General features: G+C 29.7%; 1 protein-coding gene across 2 annotated transcripts in view; it reads right to left on the minus strand.

Moving 5' to 3' along the window:
* The window catches only part of mAChR-B (muscarinic acetylcholine receptor), a 28427-nt gene extending 5592 nt beyond the window's left edge, over window positions 1-22835 (minus strand). Inside the window, exons 1-2 of one of the 2 annotated variants that reach the window (XM_071889772.1) lie at window positions 22696-22835; window positions 6376-6428 (exon numbers count right to left, since the gene is read on the minus strand). Coding sequence is in view for 1 of the 2 variants with exons in the window: in XM_040715809.2 (XP_040571743.2) it covers window positions 22696-22698 (3 nt within the window). In the remaining variant the exon portion in view is untranslated. The remainder of the gene's footprint in view (window positions 1-6375; window positions 6429-22695) is intronic. The other variant, XM_040715809.2, reaches the window with a different exon arrangement.
* Between the last annotated feature and the right edge of the window lie 331 nt (window positions 22836-23166).

Consider the following 23166-nt stretch of genomic DNA (forward strand, 5'->3'; position numbering starts at 1 on the left):
GCAAGATAATATAAAGGGGGAAATTGAACAAAAGAGAAAAATAACTATAAAAAACCAAGAGATAAAAGGCACAAAGTCACGAAGTACATAGTTTCTAAATGATTGATTGTTTGCCTTTAAAATCCAGATACTAACAAGCAAAGTTATTAAATATAAATTGAAGTTATGTATTGGAGAATAAAGGACAGTGTTATCATTGCAATTAACCTTATAAGGAAAATCAAATTGTACGTTTTGCCAAAAAAAAAAAAAATACTACAATAAACATATAGGAAAAACTGGTACAGGTTGTTAACAAGGTAATGCAATACCTGGCTGTTTGGGTTGTGGTCCCAGCACACTACTCTATGCCGACTTGTAGCATTTGGTTTTTTGGTAGGCACATTCAGTATGATTGGACGGTCTACTAGACTGTTTTCTCCTAAATATTGAAAAAAAGTAGTTGTTGGATGCACCAACCAAAAATATGACTTTCATTTTCACTTCCAAGATGTTAATCTAAGTAATTGTGATAGTTTTGAGTAGTTTAATGAAATTTTGCCTTTAATTTTGTTCCATTTTTTATATTTTGTAACTTTTCTGTCTTTTTCTTTGCAAGCAATAAAAACAAACAAGCGTTATCTATGATGCATACAGTACAACTAATTAAAGCAGACTACCGGAAACAAATTTGACATGCTGAAAAAAGGCTATCAGTTAGCAAAAGTAAACTTAGGTCATTTTTTTTTTTACAGTAACAAAAGTTCTTAGTTTTTGACCTTCAATTTTTCCATTTTTGTATCCTTCAATATTTATGAAAATCATAACTTCATTTGTATTGTATATATGTATATATACAAGTTGGGGATTTTAAATCCAGAAAATTTTAGTATAACGTACATTACAATTTATTTCCCAAAACTAATGAAGGAATTCACAAATATTTTGATCTTGCATATAGAAGTCCTTAGTGAAGTCAATCCCTCTAACCAACCACCTCCAACTTCAACCACAGCTTGCAACCTGGCCAATAACCTGGCACTGACTTTGATGAGGAACTCCTTGTCCACATTGCCCACTGCTCTGAGAATGGAAGGCCACAAAGAGTAAACATAAATATACACACGTTTTTGAACTCTCTCTCCAAGAAGCGCCGCCCATAGTAGTTCAAGAAGTTACGCTTCTGCCGAGTTAAGAGGTCATGTGTTCATGAGTCTTCTTTGCAGGTGTTCCCGACCAATCAAACTCCTTTAAACCCCTTACAACATCGTGAACAGTTGATTGGGACAGCTTCATAAACTCAATAATATCTTTGGAAGTAGGCTCAGCACGGAGCTACACAATCTTAGGGGCACGGCGTTCATAATCGGAAAATGTTATGTTATACAGTTTTGTCAGCTGAATCTGATGAATACACTTTCAAAAAACATATATTTTAGGGTTGCCAAGATATTTTAGTCTAAAAAAAATTTCCAAATTTTAAATTCCCGCCCTGTACATATATTTTTAAGGGTATGAATAAATTAATTTTTGATTCAAATGGTTTGTTGATTGGAGTAGAGAAAATGTTAAAAAAATAAATTTTTGAAAGTTGATAATCTTTCAGACATTTTCTCTCTTTTAAACAAGAAACATTCACTGGAATATACTCATAATATTTGTTCTTTTTTATTTTAAAAAAAAATATAATTTTGAGAGTGGAATTCATTTTTTAAAATACCTACATAACTTTTACTTTTGAAATTAATCACTTGAAAGATTTGTTAAGACTTAAATATACTTGAAAAAAGGACTATTACAAATTAAACGTTCAAAAGTGAGATTTAATCAAATGCATTTCTATGTGTGGAGAAAATGTCTTTGACTTCAAGAAATTATGTGAATTATTTGTAACATGGACATTCCTAGCATTTATCTAATTATTTACAAATAATCTGACTATTTAATGTGGAATTATTTTTCAATGAAATGATCTAAAAACCTGTTTTATTTGTAATCAAAAGTAAAATAAAATATTAAAAATTGTAATTTAGTTATTATATGATTTTAATAACATTCATTGTACGCTCATATAAATACAGGGTTGATCTTATTCAGTGTTAAACATTTTATTAATTTCAATTTTTTAAGAGTAAAAGTGAAACAAGAGGTATTGTGACGGCATTATTATCTGAAAATAGTGACGAATATTCTAGTATAAATAATTATTTATATTCTTCGTTAAGGCAGGAAAATCCAGGATAGCAAAATCGAAAGATTTTTTATAAATAATCAAGTTTTTAGTACAATATTACAATTATACATTTTGGGTTATTCCAGGAAGAAATTTTTAGAAGGTAGCAGATTTCATTTTGAAATAGTATGTGGTATCATTGATAGTAGCCCTACTCATAAATTTAATATTTGAATCCATTACTCAATCCAACTCTCAGTTATGAGATTTTAAAAGGGAATAAATTCGGATTTTGATGATTTTTTTATTAGTGATATAGTAAAAAAAAATAATTACAAATTTAAAACAGCATTGAAAAGCGATCAGTTATCAAAACTTTTTTTGTAATTTTTTTTGTTTGTGCCAGGGAAAAAAAAAATCGATACCCTTAACTATTTTAGGGTTGGTGTTTTTTTATATAGCTTTTTTACCTTTTTAACCATTTAAAGATAGAACAACATTTTTTTTTAAATTGTAAAGTATTAAAAATAACGAAAATCATAACTTTATTTAAATTATATTTTGCTTTAAAGGGTTTATTCGATTAAATCTTTTTTCATTTCTTTACTAGATAAATGAAATTATGATTTCCATATTATTATTAATAATAGTTAATTCAATTTATGTAAACCAAACAGGTTAAAAACCACCGCGGCCACTTCACAAAGCATTTAAGTCCCTTCCAAATACTCAAAACTGAACTCCGAGTCCATGGGTCGTTAAAGACTACGGCAGAGACACTATGCAGGTTAAAATCGACAGCCGTCACTTGATAAAGAATTTTGGGCCCTTCATATAGCTCCCAAATAAACATTAGGGCCATGACCTTTTAATCTGCTGGGTGGCTCTACCATTGCACAAAATATTTTTTTGCCCGAGGTATACTGATTTTGTAAGTGAATGACGGGAATTTTCTCAGTGATAAGTTTCCGCACTAGCAATTTTCTCCAGGTCAATTTTCCGCCATTGCAATTTTATCCGGTGTCATTTTCCGTGTGCGTTTGTAACCTTATAAACATCAGTACAACTTATGTTTTTTCTAAAAACAAGCTTAAAGAAAGTTGAAATGACGTCTTTTCCGACTGTTAGATATATAAAATAGCTTTAGAAAACTAAAACCTGACTGATTCATCTATAACTTTTGTAGAAATATTTGGCTCTTTTAGGCCTACTGTATGCAATTTGGTAAATGGTCATCTCTGATTTAATTTTGTAATAGTGTTGAGAGATTTTCAAATGGCCTTAATGCTTTGAAAATGGATGTTTTTTAAGATAATATTTGCTTCTTATTCAATTTACTTTCAAGCTCAGTGATATATTATTAATTTTATTTGATAATTTTCTTACAAAATATAATAAAATCTGTGTTATTTTATTCTTCTTATCTCTCCTTGTCTAAAAACAGAATAAGAGTTACAGGAAATTTTTGAGACCAAATACTCACAACGCACATTATCCATCCTTTTCCATTAATTAAACAATAACATTGGTAAACTTATATGAAAAAATTATATAATACTATTATGCATAATTTTTTGATTCACTTAGGTTTTGTATTAGTTATTTGTAAAATATGATTACTACAAGAAGCTATGAATATTATCACAAGAAAATAGTAAGTATCTTTTTTCTACCTTGTAAAAGTGAATAGGTTCATTTCATGACTTTTTTTTTTGGAAATGATCACTAACCAACTTCAAATAATTTTACAAAAAGTTTTATCTGTCGCCCAACAGCCTTAAAGTTTTAAAAATTGAGATATTTTTCGAAAATGTTTTCTTTTGTGATATAACTTTCATACAAACAGAAGAACCTAAGTTAAATCACTTTTTATTTATAATTATTTATGTTATGTATAATTAAATTCATATATTTTTTTAGTCTAGTAATAGACCAATGAAATGTGTTAAATGAATCTGGTTATGACAATTAAAAATAAAAATCAGTAAACAATTTGTAAAATATTTTATTCTTTTTTTTTTTTACATAATTAAATTTTACCAAGAACAATAAACTTGATTTAATTTTTAAAATATGTGTACATAATATTTGATTCCATTTGATGTGTCATTTACAAATTGTATATGTTTGCAAAGTATGGGAGTGGGGGGGGGGTAACTCTCTAACCAATAAGAGCGTTTGGCTTCTTTATGATGATAATAGTTTTTTTTTTTTTTTTTTTTGATAGCAATTAAATAAGAAAAAGGCTCTCACAAAAAATCATGTTCTCCTTTGAAATAAAGGAAGGAAAATGAGTCTGTGAGAGAGAGTCCAAACAATAGTGTTGTAACAGACTTTATTCATTCGGTCCAATTCAGTCTTAGGACCGGGTTTATTGTTCCTTAGGACGGTCGATTATTTAGAAATGTCATTTAAAACGTCAGTCCTTGAGACTGGTCCTAAGAATTTAAAAAAAAGTATGGATGGTTTATTAAGCCAAATAGGATATTTATTAAGATTATTGCACATACTTCGCAAAAAATCTTAATGTTTTCTATAATACGAACATACTATATTGTTACATAGTTCATTATATTATATAACTGAATAATAAAAAAAGAGACATAACTCAATGCCGTCAAAAAGGATGGATTTTGCCTTTTTTTAAGGAATGACAAGTGGAATTGAACTCTGCTGTGGTTTTCAGCCCGACATAAGGACCGACAAAAGACTTCCAACCAATCAGATTGTATATTTCCAAAATATAAGAAGTTTTCAGAAAATCCTGCATTTAACAAATTTATAGTTAATAAACTAAACGTTCCATAAATACTGAATAACACTCGGCTTAAAGTTTTTACTATTGACAATGTGCATCTTCTTTGCGAAGCATGCTGTATATGCATTTTGAATTGGAGTGCATTTTGGTGATGTGTTTTTTTCACAAATCTATAGCTATTATCAAAAAAGTTCAAAAATTTAATTTCAAATATAAATACTTATAAATATTTTACATTCTCTAGCGATAAAATAGAAACGTGTACACATCTTTCCTACGATTGTAATTGGGCAATCCATTTGGTAAGAATTAAGAATGTGTTAAGTAAAATTAAAAGAAAAACTACTAAATGTCGACGTCAGAAACTGACTAGTTAGTGGCTACCAATCCGAATCTTCCCAGGGCTTTTAAGGTAGGGCCATCATGATTAAAATGCAGGTTATAATATATTCTTGCAGATGTAACAAGAAACCCATACCAACAAATTTGGAAGGTGTAATTGAGAAAGAACTCGACGTTTTAGCTCATTTTTCCGATCATGGTTGTTAATTCAGAATTGAGATATTTGTATTAAAGAAAAAAAAAATGAAAAAAACTGTTATTTTTATTTAATTTATCTTATTATTGTTTTTTCTTAACCCCATATTAGATATATGTAGGGATTGTGTTAAATGCAGTTATAATGTTTGTTTTTGTTTGTCATAATTATAAATAAAGGTACGCCTATATTTAAAAAAAACATAAATTTTTTTGAAAAATATTTCGAAAATCCATAGCCGTTTTCATAAAGATTATTTTAAAAAAAAATTGGGAAAAAATAATTTCAAGTATTAAATTTTTTAAAGAAAATTTTTATAAATTTATAGCTTCTCACTGAAAATTTAATTTTTGGAAAAAATTGAACATTAAATTTCAAATGTTTATTTTTCTAGTAACAAGCAAAAATTCCTCCATTTTTTTTAGAGGGGCTACAACTCCTCCAGCCCACTTCCTGAGGATGCCTCTGTGAATACATTTCCACAAAATGTGTCGTAACATACAAAAAGCAAATAAAATAAAGGGTCATATTTGATAGCTTATATTTTTTCAACTCTTATATTATAACTAAAACGAAATAATAGACCTTATAATTTGTAAAACTTCATTAGATGTTCCGTATGATGTCTGCAACTTGTACAAATATCATAGAGTGTTTTGAATTGAAAATCTAAAGTTCAAGTGATGATTCAATTGTTGAAATCCACCAATTGCTGGATAAATCTATGGAGTAATTATTTGCTTTTTAGGACAATTATTATTTAATAGGAATTCTATGACACATTATATTTTTGCAAGATCTACATTTTTACTCCGTGTACAAGTTGAGAAATGTCCATTATATTAATTTAAAATATAAAAAATTTGTAAAAAACTAAAAAAAAATCAATCTTTTATGTCGGGTATAAACATCTAGATTTCAAATTACCTGTCCCTTTTTTTTTTGTAAACGAAATCAAATTATTTCTTTCTTCAATATACCTTAGCAACAAAATGAAAAAAAAAATAGATCAGTAAGTTACATATATAATAAGGGAACAAATAGTTGAACTTATGAAAATTATGAATGCATAAATTGCATCCAAATGTCAGTGATTCACTTATTTTTGACTATGTCAACTTATCCCGTGAAATTTGAACACAAAGCTTATAATTGAGTGGCATAGGTCCCTCAAATATTGAGTAGAAAGTATATATCGATGTAAAATAATATTATGGACCTTTCTCCTTTTCTTGATTATCGTTTATCGGTTTTGTGCTAACTCACCACATAATATGTACTGTGTTCGATGTAAAATTGTGGACTTGACTTGAAATAAATCTCGATTACTTTACGGTGAATACTTTAATTTACCAGGATGTGTGGTTAAAAGTAAATACTTTTCCGGTTCATAAACAATATAAAAACTTTCCAAAATCAACAGTTGTCATAATGGAGTTCGTAGGGTGCTCCCGGAGTCTTGTTTTCAAGACTAAAAACGTGTTTGTTTCAGGTCAGAGCCTTGAGATGTCCGCAGTATACGCTGGAAAATCGGGATCCTGTAGTACGTGGATTTAGATGTAACAGCATGCCAAGGCTCTCAATGTTAGTGGTTTGACTGTGAGGAGGTATTTGAAAGTTTTGGGGAAGCCATCTGATGTCAAACGACATCAGAAACTGCTTTCAATAAGTGCTACCGCGCCTTTAGACCCTGATAGGAAGACATGGTGGTATCTAAAGGAAATCTATTTTTAAAAATATAAATTTTAGGATATATCAAAAAAAAGTATGTGATAAAGCCTCACTGTAGAACTTTTTGTGCTTCTTGTAACAGTTTACCACATTTGTTTGCTATCAAAAAGTCCACCATTTTACCACTGTAGGTAATTGGAAAAACATTATATGACGTAATTTTTTTAAATATTTAAACATGTTATTGTTTCGTCAAAATTTAATAGTTTTAAAAATTGCTCGACAGCATTAAGTTTATTCGAATTCATTAAAATTAATATTGAAAAGGGTAGAGGAGATTAAATACTTTAAAAGACGAAATATTTTGATAAGTTTCTTCCTTCTCTATTTCACTCTCACACCGAGAGAAAGAAAGTTTTTTATCATTTTTTGAAGATAAAATTATTTCTACGACATTTTTCCCATATTTCATTTATAGGTTTACTATTATCTACTCCATATCAAATCCTGTGCCAATGTGAGGATATCCGTTTTTAGATGGTAAAGTCCATTCAACCATATTACATAGAAACATACATACCTATGTACTCATCTATAAGAAGACCATTTCATATGTTTTCTACATAAATTAGAATATATTCATTATTACTCTCAACAACAAGAAAGGAAAAAACAATTTATTAATCCGGGAAAGCAATTCTACATAGTACATACTACTGCTACAACCAATTTTACAACATTGTTGGAATTAATACTTCCCTTTTTTTCTTTCTTTCTTTAGTTATTAAAGATGTTGATTAATTTTTTGGTAAGTATTGATCTCCTATCTACACTACTTATGTAGCACCTATCACATGATATATATATTAAGTAAGTGGGGATTTATAAGTACTATTTAACTCTCTGTTAAGGAACTGGGATATTGAGCACCCCAAAAGTGATTCTTATTCCTTTGAATCTACATTTGATTTTCAACTGTTTTAGCATGTTCTTAAAACATTAAATCTGATTATATGAATTATTTTATTTATGAGGATAATGCCTGGAATAGGATTTATTCCTATATTTAACCATCATTCATCGAGGTTTTGATAATTTAATTAACTTTGTCGCTTAAAAGTTGATCCTTTGGTTTTTTTTCCTATTAATATCTTGGATTCTTATTATTTTACTGTAAAGGTGTGTTTACAATACGACATTAGAAGAGATCACGTCCACTTGACTCTTGAAGGTAGAATACTTTTTCTTTTCTATATTCATACATTTTTTTTTTATAATATGACCTACTCTACCAATTTTTTCCGTATAACTGTATAGTAGTCGATTATATATATGTACAAATGCCACCAACAATCAGTATAATTTTTTTCCCCCAAATTTAAATATTTCATTTTCTTCATTTATAATCATCATACTTGATATCAAGAAGCTTTTATGATATTATAAACTAATATTTAAAAAAAAGGTATATTTAAAATTATGGATTTTTGTTCAATTTTGTTTTGATCCCATTTTTATGGGGGTGTACCAGCAAATAGTCAACATTTGGTTAATATTTTTTCCTATTTGAATACCAATTTCATGACGTCATCCCTCGTAAAAGGAAGATCGAGGTAATCGAAGAAAAATACTTCTAACTTGATCATCCATCCCATGATCGTAAAAATAAAGCTGCATTCATGATGAGTAGAGAATTTTAATATTTTAAAGTGGGATTACTTAAAATATAAAAAATGAAAGAAACAAACTTGGAGATGTATATTGTTTAAATACACCTTTTTTTAAATATTAGTTAATAATATCCTAGAAGTCTATTTTTTAAATTATACATTGAATATTTTTTTAATAATAAAAGATATGATATTCCTCATCACTTAGTATATATGATTAATTTGTAATTTTAATTGACTGCTGAGAGCCGGGCATTTTTCATTTGAAAAGGGAGGAGGGGGGAATAATGAGATATAACTAAGGCTAAATTGATGTAATAGGGGCTAAAAAAAAATCCAAATATAGATATCGAGAGGAAAGTTTTTCCCCTCTCTGATTGATGGGTCAGTGATTGACGTTTACGTAAATAAAAGCCTCATTGCTTAAGTGATATAGATATTTATTTTGTGCCTCCCCCCTGCCCATAATATTTGTATAAACAAAGATTAATCCCCCTCTCTGGTTTTTAAAGAGCAGACAGTCCTCCCATATTCAGATATCCAGTCTCTTTAAAACAAACATTTTCTTAACATACATCCATCAAAATCTAAATACTTTGAATTTTAAACTTCAAGAAGATAGAATTTATTAATTAACAATGAAGTTTCAACAAAAGTAATACTTTAAATAAATATTTTGTCTAAGCTCTCTTAATCATTAATTTTGCCGTCCTTAGGGGGAATGATAGCTTCCAGGAGGCGGCGGAAGGCCTGTAACCTACTAAGTCATCTGTCATTGCGTCCCAGTGCTGGCTGACAGTGGCATTGAGGACCTTGGTGTTTGAATTATGGACACTACATGCCTTCCCCTCGCCATGCATCCAAACGATGTAGTTTGGGGGATTGGAAAAAAAGTTCCCCATAGGAAGAGATCGGTTTCTTTCATTGATGGTTCCATAGAGTTATATTTATCCTACCCAGGCTCTTTCCATACACTTTTTCCATAGCTCTCTGGACAGTCTGGTGTAAAAATCCAAGATCTCTTGTAAGGCCCCTCATAGACTTGAGGGGATTGTCCTGAGCTGTTTTCTTTTACTCCTATGGCTCCTTTTTCGCCTTAATTACAGAGCCCTGCTTCCTCTCCAACGTTTTGGACTTGCTGAGGGTTTAAACAGTGGTCCTCCAAACTCCCAACGGCTTGGAGAGCGAGAATTGATATTCAGCGATCACGTGTAATTGTCATTTTCTCAACTTGTAGGTAAGTTAGAGAACTCACGTTTGTTTGGTTTTGTAACTAATTGTTTATATTTTTATGTATCGAAATTTGAATTAGCTTCAATCCCTCAACCTTCATTAATTATTGAATAAGTATTGTTCAGATTTGCGTGAAACACACGGTACAAGATGACCCTAAATACTGTTAAATAAATAATCACATATAACTTTGCTATTTATATAGTTAATAATCTTTATAGTTTATATTTGGTGTGAAAACTACTGAATATCATATCAAAGAATGCCAAAAAAAAAAGTCAAAGTCGTCTACTTTAGCAAAAATTACAACCTTAAGTCTGTTAGCACAGGCTTCGCAGTAGGCATATCTCATTTCCATGCGGAGGTTACCACAGTCCATAATTAAGTAAGCCTTCAGTGCATCTAAATTAGGAGAAGGCTTCTTGCAGACTCTCTACTCCAAAGTGAACCAGATTCTAAAATCCATCGCATTCAAATTTGGAATGGATGTAGTCTAAAAGTTGTTAATAAAAAGCTAAGGAAATTAGCTTTATACCACTTTTGCATATTATTAGATGTATGAGAGTGTGTACAATCCTGTTGAAAGGTATAAATATCTTAACTCTGTTGGGAATTGGCACATGGCTCGAGATTTATCCACGCACTCAATGCAATTAAGTTAGTCCTCGTTGGGCACAAAGATAAGATTCAGTGTACCAGAACGGCTGATGGTCTGATCACTGACTCTATTTTATTCATCCAATAGATCCTAAAAGGTAAATCAAACCTTTTATTGACCAAAAGGTCAATAATTTTGTGAAGTTGAATAGAATATTCATAGAATTTTTTTTAGCATCACTAAAACAGTATTAGGAGGCGTGCGAGACTTCAAAAAACTGAGAAATTTCTTGCATCTCTTTACTTTCTTATCTTTCGTATTTCAAAAGTGGTCAATGAATGTTTTAAGCAAACATTGTTGACAATTAATCAATAATTATTAATTTGAATGAGATCTCTAAATTTATATGAGTTATATCAATTTAATTTGAAGTTATACTGTATTTATAGTCCATCTTGTATATTAAAAGAATAAAAATAATTATTCTTTATGAAATTTATCATTATTTAAAAATAATTTGTTAAAATAAACATTGAATAAAATGATCAAAATGAGAGGAGAAATGGAGTTAATTACCATATAGCTTACCTTTTTTGGCATACTACTAAGCTTGTAGAAGAAATATTCAGATTTGAAAAGACAGTGTTCCACTTTTTGATGGAATTACTCTGATGTTGATTCTCAATTGTACTCTAAGCCCAGCAAGAGATACAGTTATAAATCCCAAAATCTCTCATTCATGGGCACTCGACTACTGGTAATTACTTCATGCTTAGGAATTATATCGTCAAGAATTTAAAAATAATGATATCATCTTTGGAAAACACAAAACATCCTTCTGATTACAAAACTAGAAAAAATCTTGCAAATGTGTAGGTCATATTTTATGGAACTCTAGTGGTGCTAAAGTAACCATACGTTCCCTAAAAGGCAGATGGGGGAAAAGAATCAAATATTCATAAAGTTTTTGGCTATTTTGTTATTACTTGAATAAGGAAAAATAGAAATAAAAAGATTATAACCATCTATGTCTGTATATATATCAAATATTAGAACCAGAAAAGATAACAAATAAATCTAACTATTACTTGCGTTTACATACAATGACTTCTCCCCCTCCCCTAAAGTAATATTTATTTATGTATAACCTGACGTAAAAGGTAAAGTTTCCTTATTAAAAATATATTTATATGTGTAACAACTATAAGGTTTTATATTAACCCTTTTAAACGTAGTGTGTTGTTCTATTGAAAGTTTCAAAAAATATAAACATTGTCTACAAGTTGTGAATTCTTCGTCTCAGAAAAAATATAATTTGCAATTACCGATTTTTTTTCCAAAAAAATTAATTTTCACAATGAATTTTTGAGTTTTTTTGCAAACAGCTGTAGATTTTTGGATTTTTTATTTTTTTTTCCAAAAAATTTAAATTTCTTGAGAATAGTTCTAAATATTTGAACATTTAAATTAATTTTTGACTTTTTTTTACAAAAAAAGTCAAAACTACCCCCCCTCCCCTTCTCCTCCCAAATATAATCTCGCGGACGCCGCGCTGTCCCTCCTGATCACACACACGTGGCTACACTCTTTACTTGGATATTGTCTCCTAAAGAACAATGATAGTAGCATTTAAAAACAACAAAATTCACACGGATTAAATGCTTAGAAGTTACAATCCAAAACATAATACACATGTGAAAAGCCTATTGATAATTATCATTTTAAGTACATAAGAATAAGTATAGCCTAGGAACATGTAGACAACCATAACTACAATTATACACTATATTTTTTGATATACAATAGAAACAATAATTTATTAAATTAATTAAAATCTCTAATACCATGTTACTAATGAATTTTCTTACTCTGACTCTCTTAGTTTAAGTAATCGAATGGAAAAACAAAAAAGGTCTACTTCTATTTCTATTAATGAAATATTACCTAATTACATAAAGTAGATATAATTTTGTATTATATTAAATTTTCGTGGCTTTTTGGAAGGAATACAAAAAATCCAGTGATTAACATAATTAGCTTTCATAATAATTATCAAATCCCAAAAGCTTACATTATATCAATAAAAAGATTTGCTGGTATATTTAAAGATTAATCACATAGATACATAAATTAATGATAAGTACATTAGTGTTTCTCCCAGTCAGTTGTAATCTAAATGAAGAGTGAATAGACACACTATTATATTTTCTAAAACTAATAAAATTTGCGGTCTTTCTCTGATAATTCCATGCAAAACTCTACTTCAAAAAGTAAAGAAATATCAATCAGACTTCAAAAAGTAATTTGTCTTCAGTTTCATTTCTGGCATTGTTATCGACGTGTTGCATTTGAATCCATGATGTTCTCTATCTAAGTTTATACTAAAGAATGTTCATTTTATTCAAATCATATGTGCATTATATAAACATGCTGAGTCTATCTTGTAGGATTGATTCGCTCCATAGGCCTCCTTAGAGGATACTTACGGTAATTCAAACAAAATAATCAACATAACATAATAATATTATAAGTTATAACAGTCATACCATGTCATTTTGACATACCACAAATGTTTAACGTAGTAATCGGATTAATTTTTTACCGGAATATCCTATAACCAGAAACCAAATAAAGAGGAGCAGCATCCTTACAAATTAACAACAAATCACATCCATCTCTCGTTCGTAATTATACTCCTAGACGAAACATAACAAAGCAGAGAGGCATCATTACAAACAAATAACAAGTAGTTTGTAATTTTAATTTTGAAAGAAGGAACAACGACGAGGGGGTAATAGACCTCGTTCCTCTCGGATGAAGGAATCCCTCGAGAAGACAATCCAGTAGAAATGCTAGCTTCAAACAATCTTTTGACACGTTGTTTGTCTTGGATCCGGAATGTAAGGAGTAGTAGTGATCCGAGCTTTTCATCACACTACAGGTCCCAGGTCAGTAGGTGATAAAGGCGCTCTTATTAGCTTGTCTTTCACAAACCCATATTCCGCTTCAGATAGTCCAGTTTATTTTATTCAGATCATAGGTATTATATAAACACTCGGAGTCTATATTGCAGGATTGACTCGCTACATATTTAATGAACAGCAGTAAAATGAATCTTGAGAGCTCCTTTGTTACAAAAAGTCTTAAGACAGACATTACACTGAACTCGCTTTTTCCCTGTCTGAGGATTGACATACGAGATCGCAATGTTGTCTCGCATCTTTTTACGTATTTCCTGACTAGACAAAGGAGGAAGTCATTGCAAAATTGTTTGAAGCCAGCAACGATACCAAGAAAATCAATAAAGTCACAAAATATGACATATACTTTGACGTCTGCAAGCGATTGAAGACGTGTAAGGGGCTTTCTCCTGCCTCCTGTTGTTCACAAAAAGCCAACAATGTGGCTTTCCACATCCCGGCTGGGATCAAGAGGTCCAATAAAGCAAATTCTGGCATCTCAAGGCTGCTCTTGCTCCAATGAGGTGTATCAGTAGGAGGACAGGGGCCAGGGCTATCAGGAACTACCTTGGCATGGAGCTCTACATCTGGGGAAGGCATCACATTCTTAGCCTATGAAAACTTATATTTAGTTAAGTTAATAAAAAGTATTTACTCCATATCAAATAATATAGAGAACTTTACAGAAGTATAATTGGATAATTATATTATGAAATACGAATTAGTGTTTCCTTCCACCAAATCCAGTAATACTTGATGATTCACGCTAATTATCCTTGGATAATTTGTTTATTTCTAAAGAATGAAATATTTCACTAAAACGATTCACAGCTCCATTTTCAATTTTGAATATAATAATGAAGGTCTACTTGGGGATATTTGTGACTATGATTCATCACTTTTAAATAATAAATAATATTTCATTCATGCCTTCAATTAAATTGAATAATATTTAGATATTTTATCATTATTACAGGGGGAAATTATGAAGGTTGCGTGTCTATTATCTATCTTGTGTTAAGTATTTTATTGTCTATCACATAGTCAAAACTCATTTGAATTATACATGTTCTTGATGGTTTTTGAAGATTTTTACATTTGGACCACATAATATTGAAAAACTATTGATGTTCCAAAAATACATAGTATATGTTAATATGAAATCATAACAACCATAGTTGTTTAAATAATAATCAAAGTTTAGGTCAATTTTTGGTGGAGCAAATGGTGATGTAGAACAATGCCTTATTACCCGTATGGAACCTTCTCAATTGTGGGTATCGTTTGTCATTGAGCTTTAAGGTGGTTTTTTGGTGGAGTATCGGGAAAAAAAGCAATGCTTAGCTATGAAGTTATACTCTACAAAATCCCCAAAAAAACAATATGCACAATAGAGAAGGATCCATAAGGCAATAAGGCATAGTTCTACTTTGCTCGTTACTCTACAAAAATCGACCTGATGTATAATATTCAATAACAATTAGTTAGAGACAAAATAAAATCATCAACAACAACGAATTCATAATTTCATTTACACGATAAGCATAAAAAAGTAAAATTATAACACAAAAAAAAAAAAAACCTAAGTGCCTGTACGTAGATTTTTCTATGTGCAAACTTAATAACTTCATTTCAATTATTTTTGACAAAAACCCATATTAAAATTGGTAAACAAATATCTTAAGTTAAATCTTATAAACAAAGATATCATGAAAATAAAAAAACAGTGAGTAATTATATAAATGGCATTTACGTTGGAAAAGAGTAATGAAAGGTACTGCGTTCATCGATAATTAATTCCTTTTTATTGTCGGAACAAAGATACAAAAACATCTGGAACATGTTTAGAACTTTTTAAGTACTGCTACAAGGACATGCATGGGAAAATACATAATTTTAAATTATTTTGTAACGGATACAGTCTTTTGTTACAATTTCTTATAAGTTTATTGATAATTCATATTTTTGTATCATCCTAATATTAAAACTAGTTTGAATAAAGTCTCATAAGATGTCAAATCTGGGGAGTTACCACAAAATGAATCTTGAACAAAAATCAAGAAAATCATTTTATTGCGGAATTTATAGTATTAGCCAAGGTTGTTTTGGTTCAGGTTCAGCGCTTCTATCGGTCTCGGTTCTTTCGTTTCAACAGTTTTGGTATCAGTTCATCTTTATTGGTCTCGGTTCTGGAGTTCGGTCTTGGATTTTTTTGACATTTAAAAAAAGAAGCGTTGTTATAAAATTTGGGTGAAATGGTATTAGATACAAACAGGGAAGCAGCTACCTTATACGCAGAGTACGAAGAAGTTCCAGCAGGGCTCCCAAAAATAAAGTTGCCTCAGACACTAGTTTTCAAAGTGGGGGCCGTGAGGGATGATTTTAATATTATGAATATATATATTTGTAATTCCGAATTCATTTTAAAAGTTGTGAAGAAATAATTTGAGAATAATAGTATCGTAGTACTTAGGAAAGAAATAGTAGTTGGTATGGTTGACTTATTTGGCTAACTACCAGATGATTTAGAGCCTTTTTTGTTTCTGTTCGGATGAAAGCTTCCAGAACCAGAACAAGAACCGCTTGAACCGTATGACTGATAAGAGGACAACCTTGGTTTTTCATCATATATGCATACAATCCATTGATATTTAAACAGATAAAGATCAATTATCTATTTCTGTTAAATTGAGCCACCCCACTAAATTAGCTGTAGTGTATAGCCTTCATTTGATTACCGATATTGAATTTAGCCCAAAAATAACATTTCAAATTAAATCTATTAATTTCTAACTATTTTATTGTAACGATGAATTTTTGCCGTTCCTTAACGTGCAATTTGTAGCGTCACCATAAGATTAATTATAATAATTTGTTTGTAAAAGTCGATAATAATTACCATAGTTGAAGGATACACATGATATCCAAACTCAATTTTGAGAAAATAATTTTAAATTACTTTCCTGCTGACGGACAGTAAATATAATCACCTGGTTACAAAAATAATATCTGGGAAAATCAATGTTCAGAGACCTGGTTAGTCTGTAAGGGTCCTAAGACAACTTACCAAAGGTAATTTTGTCAAATGACATTTCACTCAAAAATTGCTTTGATTATTGCGATTCATTGAGCATTACTAAATATTTGTGATTCATATGGCTACGACATTTATCAGGAATTAAAACTATAATTTGGTTCTCCTTGATTCACTTAATGATAGGCATGTTTTTATATAATAAGTAATCCTTTAATACTCGTATTTAATTCATATTTTCTTTATTTATGGCTTCTTTAGTCTAAGTATGTTACTCGAAGTGAAACATATTTAATTAGAGGTCTGTAATTAGAATCAAAATTTGTATTTCCTTTACAGTTTTCAATTGGTATTACAAAAAGAAATTTTTTTAGATATAAACAGAGAAATTGCCACTTTTTCGGATACTAAAGATTCGACTCTTTTCTCTACTCAATTAAAGTTTAATATCGGTGTTAAACTATAATTTTAATGAATAAATGTTATTAACTCTGCAATTATTTGATAGTTAAATTTGAAAGTTCCTTTACGAATGTACTCCATTAACGTATTTTCGAAAACTTGTCACTTCGATACTTGTTCCTACTGTCCAATAGTCAAGGAAGAGGTTCAAATTAAATTTGATTCATAATTATAAAGGTTTTCTAATTTTTAAAATATAGATAGAATACTATAAAATTTATAAATAATCTTTTTTTTTTAAATGAAAAAATTACCCAATGTATTTATTTGAAGTCAGGTAAATATTTTGAGAAACATTCTACTTAGACTACCACTCCTATTTTATGTTATTTTAGTAATATATTCCCTAAAAGGATTTTATGATAGCGCTCTTAAATAGGTGAACAATTTAAACAAATTATTAAAGATTAACGTCAATAGAAAACAAAATTATGATTGAAGTACATAATTGGAGGTTAATCTCCGTGCTTTAGTTGATAATGAGGGAAATCATCTATGAAAAAAAAAAACCTTTCCTCCGATGTAAGACTTTTTCGAGTTCTTTTGAATCCCCTTTAGCCCTGATGCCAATCTCTTACAACTTTTGAGTGCATGTCTAGGGAATGGCCTGCCCTCAAAGCAACTGTCAACCAGCACAGGTAGGCCATGAAATATGAATATATCTGCTGTGTGGCTCAGGCCTTCCACCGCCGCCTCAAAGTCATCATTGCCGCTAAGGGTGGGTACATTAATGCACACATCTATTTATTGTATTAATTTCATTTAAATTCTATAGTTAATTAATAAATTATATCTTGTTAAATTTTAAAATTTGAAGTGATCAGATTTTAATGGACCCCTTGGCACACAAAAAAACTCCGCTAATAATAAGAATTTGTTTCTTTTGATGTCTACGGAGGAGAGCATTTCATTTACTATCAATAAAGCTTGACTGTTGAATATTTATAAAAAAAAATATTTTTGATGTTACAAATAATAAATAACTTCTTTTTATTTTTGTTGCTTTAATTGGTCAGATGTCAATGTAAAGATTAAGTTTAGGTAAACATTATAGTATTAAATTTATTTCATTTTAACTAAATATCTTCTTTGAAGGACATTTCTATTAAGTATATTTCCTACTCTATGAACGACCGATGCATGGACCTTTATCCATATTAAATTCAAGATAATCATTCTTCTCCGAGCGCGTTGTCCGTTGAACTACGTTCTAATACCTTTTGCATTGAGATATTTTAAGGTTTTTTTTTTTCAATGTTATAGTAAGAGTAGGTTGCATCTTATAAACAAACTATAATTTTTATCCTTTTAATCAAAAAAGGATACATTTATAAGAATTCAAAAGAGAAGGTCCATTTTTACATATCCTTAGAGGATATTTATAAAGTAAATATGTAGGTTGGAGGGCTGGTTTAAATTGCAAGCACAAGCTATGATGTTCCTATTAACAAGAAGATAAAGAAAAATACTTGTTCACCAAATGCAAACATTGGGGTAGAAGAGAGTAGGAAATCCCGAAAACTTGTGTACCTACTTAGTACTTTAAACTTTGTTTTTGATCATTTTTTTTAAATCTGGAAATTATATATCTACTGGGCGGTCCATAAAAATCTGAATACTTTGAATTTTAAACTCAACAAGATATAATTTATTAATTATCGATAGAATTTCAAACATATTAATAATATAAATATATACATATGTGTCTGAGCTATCTTAATCATTAATCTGCCTGTAGCAATATTCCCTCTGGACATGCACCCAAAAGGTGTAGTTAAAAGTGTTGGCATCAGGCTGTAGGGAGCATAAAGGGTAAAGAAAAAAAGAATTCGAAAGAGTCTTGCAACGAAGAAATCGATTTCATTCATAGCTGGTGACAAAAATGGACTTTTCACAGCTCACAAAGATCTTTCCACCCACTCTGATGATAGCTCTCTGGACAGTCCGGTGTAAAACCCCAAGATCTCTTGCATGAGTCCTCATGGACTTGTGAGGATTGGCCTGGGCTACATTATTTAACTCCTCCGAGGCCAGTTTGGCATTTTTGACTATTGGCCTCTTCCTCCCGAACGTTTCGTACTTGTTAGAGACACTCAACCGTTTGGACACTTCCGTTGGGATTTTTCCAGCGTAAAGGAATGACGAAGGAAAATTCGTCAATCACGTTCAAGTGTCATTTTCTCGCATTGTACGTAATCTGGAGAACTCAAGTTTCTTTTATTTTGAAAATAATTGCTTATGCTTTAATATATTGGAGAATTAATTTCAACCTGCATTAGTTATTTAATTAGTAAGTATTCAGATTTCAATGCTCTAAGTATTTTAGACTTTTGTCTCTTATTTAGATTACCACTAAATCATGCAAATATTGTAAAAAATATATAGATATATTCTTTAGACCACAAAAGCAAAAATATATGATTGGGTAATAAATATATTTTCATTTTTTTGAAAATAATGCAATCAGGGATTCAATTCAAGGGGAACACAAAGTTGAAGCTTTTATCGACTACTGTTATTTATTTTTTAAGTGTTTTTGGTACTAAATGTCCTTTTGGAAAAATAAAAATTGCTATACTATATCAAGCAACATAATTCTTTCTTATAATATCTTTATTATTCATTTAGAAATAACTTATTCTATTTTAAATGTGTACACATTGATATTTTTGAATGTTTTTATTCTTATTCTTAAAAATAGGGCAATACAGGAAAGGGGATATGACCTCAAGCCTTTTTACACTCTTTTTCCTTCTTTTTTTTAGAACATGGGTGTACCCAATTTATGTACAATATGAATATATTTTATTACAAATTATTTGAAGAGCCTTTGATGAGGATATTATTCGCAATAAACTGATAAATATTTCATATTTGTATATATGTACAGTACATTGCCATAAGATTTCTGAATTTATAAGAAGTCTTGAAGACGGGAGAGAGGGAAGAAGCACTTGCCAAAATAGGATATGAAAGATAAAAAAACTTACAGCACAGAAATTATGGATAATGTGCCAAAATATTTCATAGCATGTAAAATTGAAACATGGTTATTGCTACAACCCAACACAAATAATGCTTTTGAAATACATGTATTGTACATATATCGGACGTTTATTTACCTTTTCTTTGTTTTTATTTCTGATTTGTATATTTTGTAGTGATAGGACGATTTATCTGAATCAGACAATCCGGTGTTTTTTTTAGAATCGGGGTCGACATTGGCAAAATAATATTTAACTTGTAATTCCAATTCCTATTTATTACTGATATATACTTTTTTATAACTTTTCTTAGTAATTAAAAAAAAATTAACTATAATATTTAAGATTTGAAATTTAACGTTTTTCTCCAAAAAAATATAATTTTTCAAATTTTTCCAAAAAAATTTAATTTTTTAAGAATAGCCTTTAGTTTTGGAATCTTTTTTTTTCTAAAAAAATTATTTCTGTTGTGAATAATTGTCGATTTTCGAAAATGAATTAAATATTAAATTTTGGATTTGAAATTCATTTCCAAAAAATTAAATATTTGAAATATTTTTCCCAAAAAATTAATATTTGAAATATTTTTCAACAGAAATTAATATTTGAATTTTTTTTCCAAAAATGTTAATTTTTTGATTTTTTTTTCGAAAAAATTTTAAAAATCAAGCCCACCTAAAAATAATCTTATTGACGGCCTTGGAAGCAAAAAAGGTTTAACTATTATTTAAAATATTAAAGAATCGGCATTACTTATTTTTAATAGAATTTTTGGGATTTTTTTTTAATCGTTCTATCACTAATATTTTGAATGAAAAAGTAAGTCGGATATCAAGTAACTTTTATGTGCTTTATGCCATGAGTACTGATCCAGTAGCTATAATTTTATTATATGAGTATATTAAGTGTTCTCAAATCACTAATAGAGGAATCTTCTTATGCCCAGGAACTTTTAAAAATCCACTATAATATTTTAAGAGCATTTTTAGTAAGAAAATACAAAAATAATCTTATAGAAAAGTCAGAAAAATTAGAAATGTATGATACTTTATTTGGCCCTGATGGTCATAATACCTTGCAAATAGAATGAATCAGATTTTTCTCCTTCAAATATGACATTGAATTCTTATGATATTGAAGTATAATTTGCATTACTTCCAAATAATTAATCATAATATTTTATTAAGAGAAGTAGATGATAATTAGTTAAAGGATACAAATGTAATCACTGACTATATTTTGGAAAAAATGATTCTTGCTTGTTGAAGTATTGAGTTTTCTTTATATCTTGCTAAGTATTACCGGGTGATCCTTTGAAATCTGAACACTTACTAATGCAATAATTAATGAAGTTTGAGTGCATGAAATTCATTCATATTTCGATAAATTAAAGTATAAACAATTACTTACAAAAAATAATAAGTCTGAAAAAAAAAAAAACATTTCCTCCGATGCAAGTATCTTTTGAACCCCCGCCCAGCCCTGATGCCAGCCCCTTCGACTACACTTTTTTTAGTACATGTTGAGGGGAAGGTTTGCAGTCCCCGACATCCATACACCAAGGTCCTCAAAGCCACTGTCAGCCAGGATTGGGACCTCATGACACGGGACTGCATCTGTACCGGGTGCCTGCCCTTCTACATCCACCTAGGAACTATTACTGCTGCTAATTATGGCTATATTAATTATTAACAGAGCTCAGATACACATCTATTTATAGTACTAATTTTGTTGAAATTATATTGTAATAAAATAAAATATATCTCGTTGAAGTTTAATATTCAAAGTGTTCAGATGTTAATGTACCCCTCGGTACAAGGCTGTGTATTTTTATTTTTCATTTTGCTACGATGATATAATTATCTTTATTTGAATATATTTTATAACTCCTTAACGTTAACAATGGTAACTCTGTAGAAAAATAATACTGAATAAAAATAACATTACGTATGTCAACATTCACAACCGTAAACAACATGAGCGTCTAATTAATTAAGTCTTGTTTTAATTTTGCTTTAATTTATAGCTACTTTTTCTTGGTCATTCAAATTTTTCCTTCAATAGCAAATTGATGGAGAGTGTTTCTAATAAGATTTATTAGCAGATATTCAATTAAGGACTTTTTACATCATAAATCACTATATCTTCTTACTCTTGGATTGATTTTTAATAATGTAATCCACTCATCACCCATGACAAAGCGTTTATAATTACTTTGCAAACCTCTAATACATGTTATTGTTATGAAGGATAAATGACTCTTAATTAGTTAGTTTCTTCAAACCTCCTCTTACAAATGACAAACATTTATTAATATCCCACCTCATCAATTTGTGTAGAGAGGCTAAATTAAATGGATCCCAGAGTTCCTGAAAATCCTTCATAACAATTCATCATCATAATGGGAAAAACATAAAAATTCCTTGTAGATGTCCACAGATATGTCCGTAGATATCAATATAATTGATCTGGAGGGGATATTAATAATATTTATTATCACCATTTGAACAAAAAATAATAAAAATGAACGGACTTTCACACTCTCCCTTCTGTTGGGCCCCTCAGATCCTTTTACAGATAGATGTAAATTTTATAGCTTCAAAGTTTTTCCGGTACAAAAAATATAAACACTTACCATTTATATCAACAAAATTGGACTATTTTTCAAATTCAAAAGGCCAAGGATCATACAAGTATGATCCTTTTAGTGAAGAGGTTCATCTCCTTTAGTTATAGAGAAAGGATTTGTCACTCAAATGTTAACTTGTGTAATGAAATGATATACTTACTATATTTCCTTCCCTTAAAAAACAAGAAAAAAATCCATGCGACTTGACTTGCTTTCTTCCTCATCTTTTTCCAAAACCCACGGAAAGAGCGCGAGTCTTGAAAAAACAATATCTGTTTGACGAATTGGTAAGGTTTTTTTATATTATTTCTTCATTTATGTCTTATTTTTATTATTGCTATTATTAAGATGCTTTTTTTAGGTATCGAGAAAGTTAATTATTTATTAGATTTTTTACGCTATTACTAATGATATTGAATAATCAATACGCAACGAAGTACGAACTTAATTATTTTACAAAATAATAATTATTTAATT

Source organism: Lepeophtheirus salmonis, chromosome 6, assembly GCF_016086655.4.
Source record: "Lepeophtheirus salmonis chromosome 6, UVic_Lsal_1.4, whole genome shotgun sequence".
NCBI classification, from domain to species: Eukaryota; Metazoa; Arthropoda; class Copepoda; order Siphonostomatoida; family Caligidae; genus Lepeophtheirus; species Lepeophtheirus salmonis.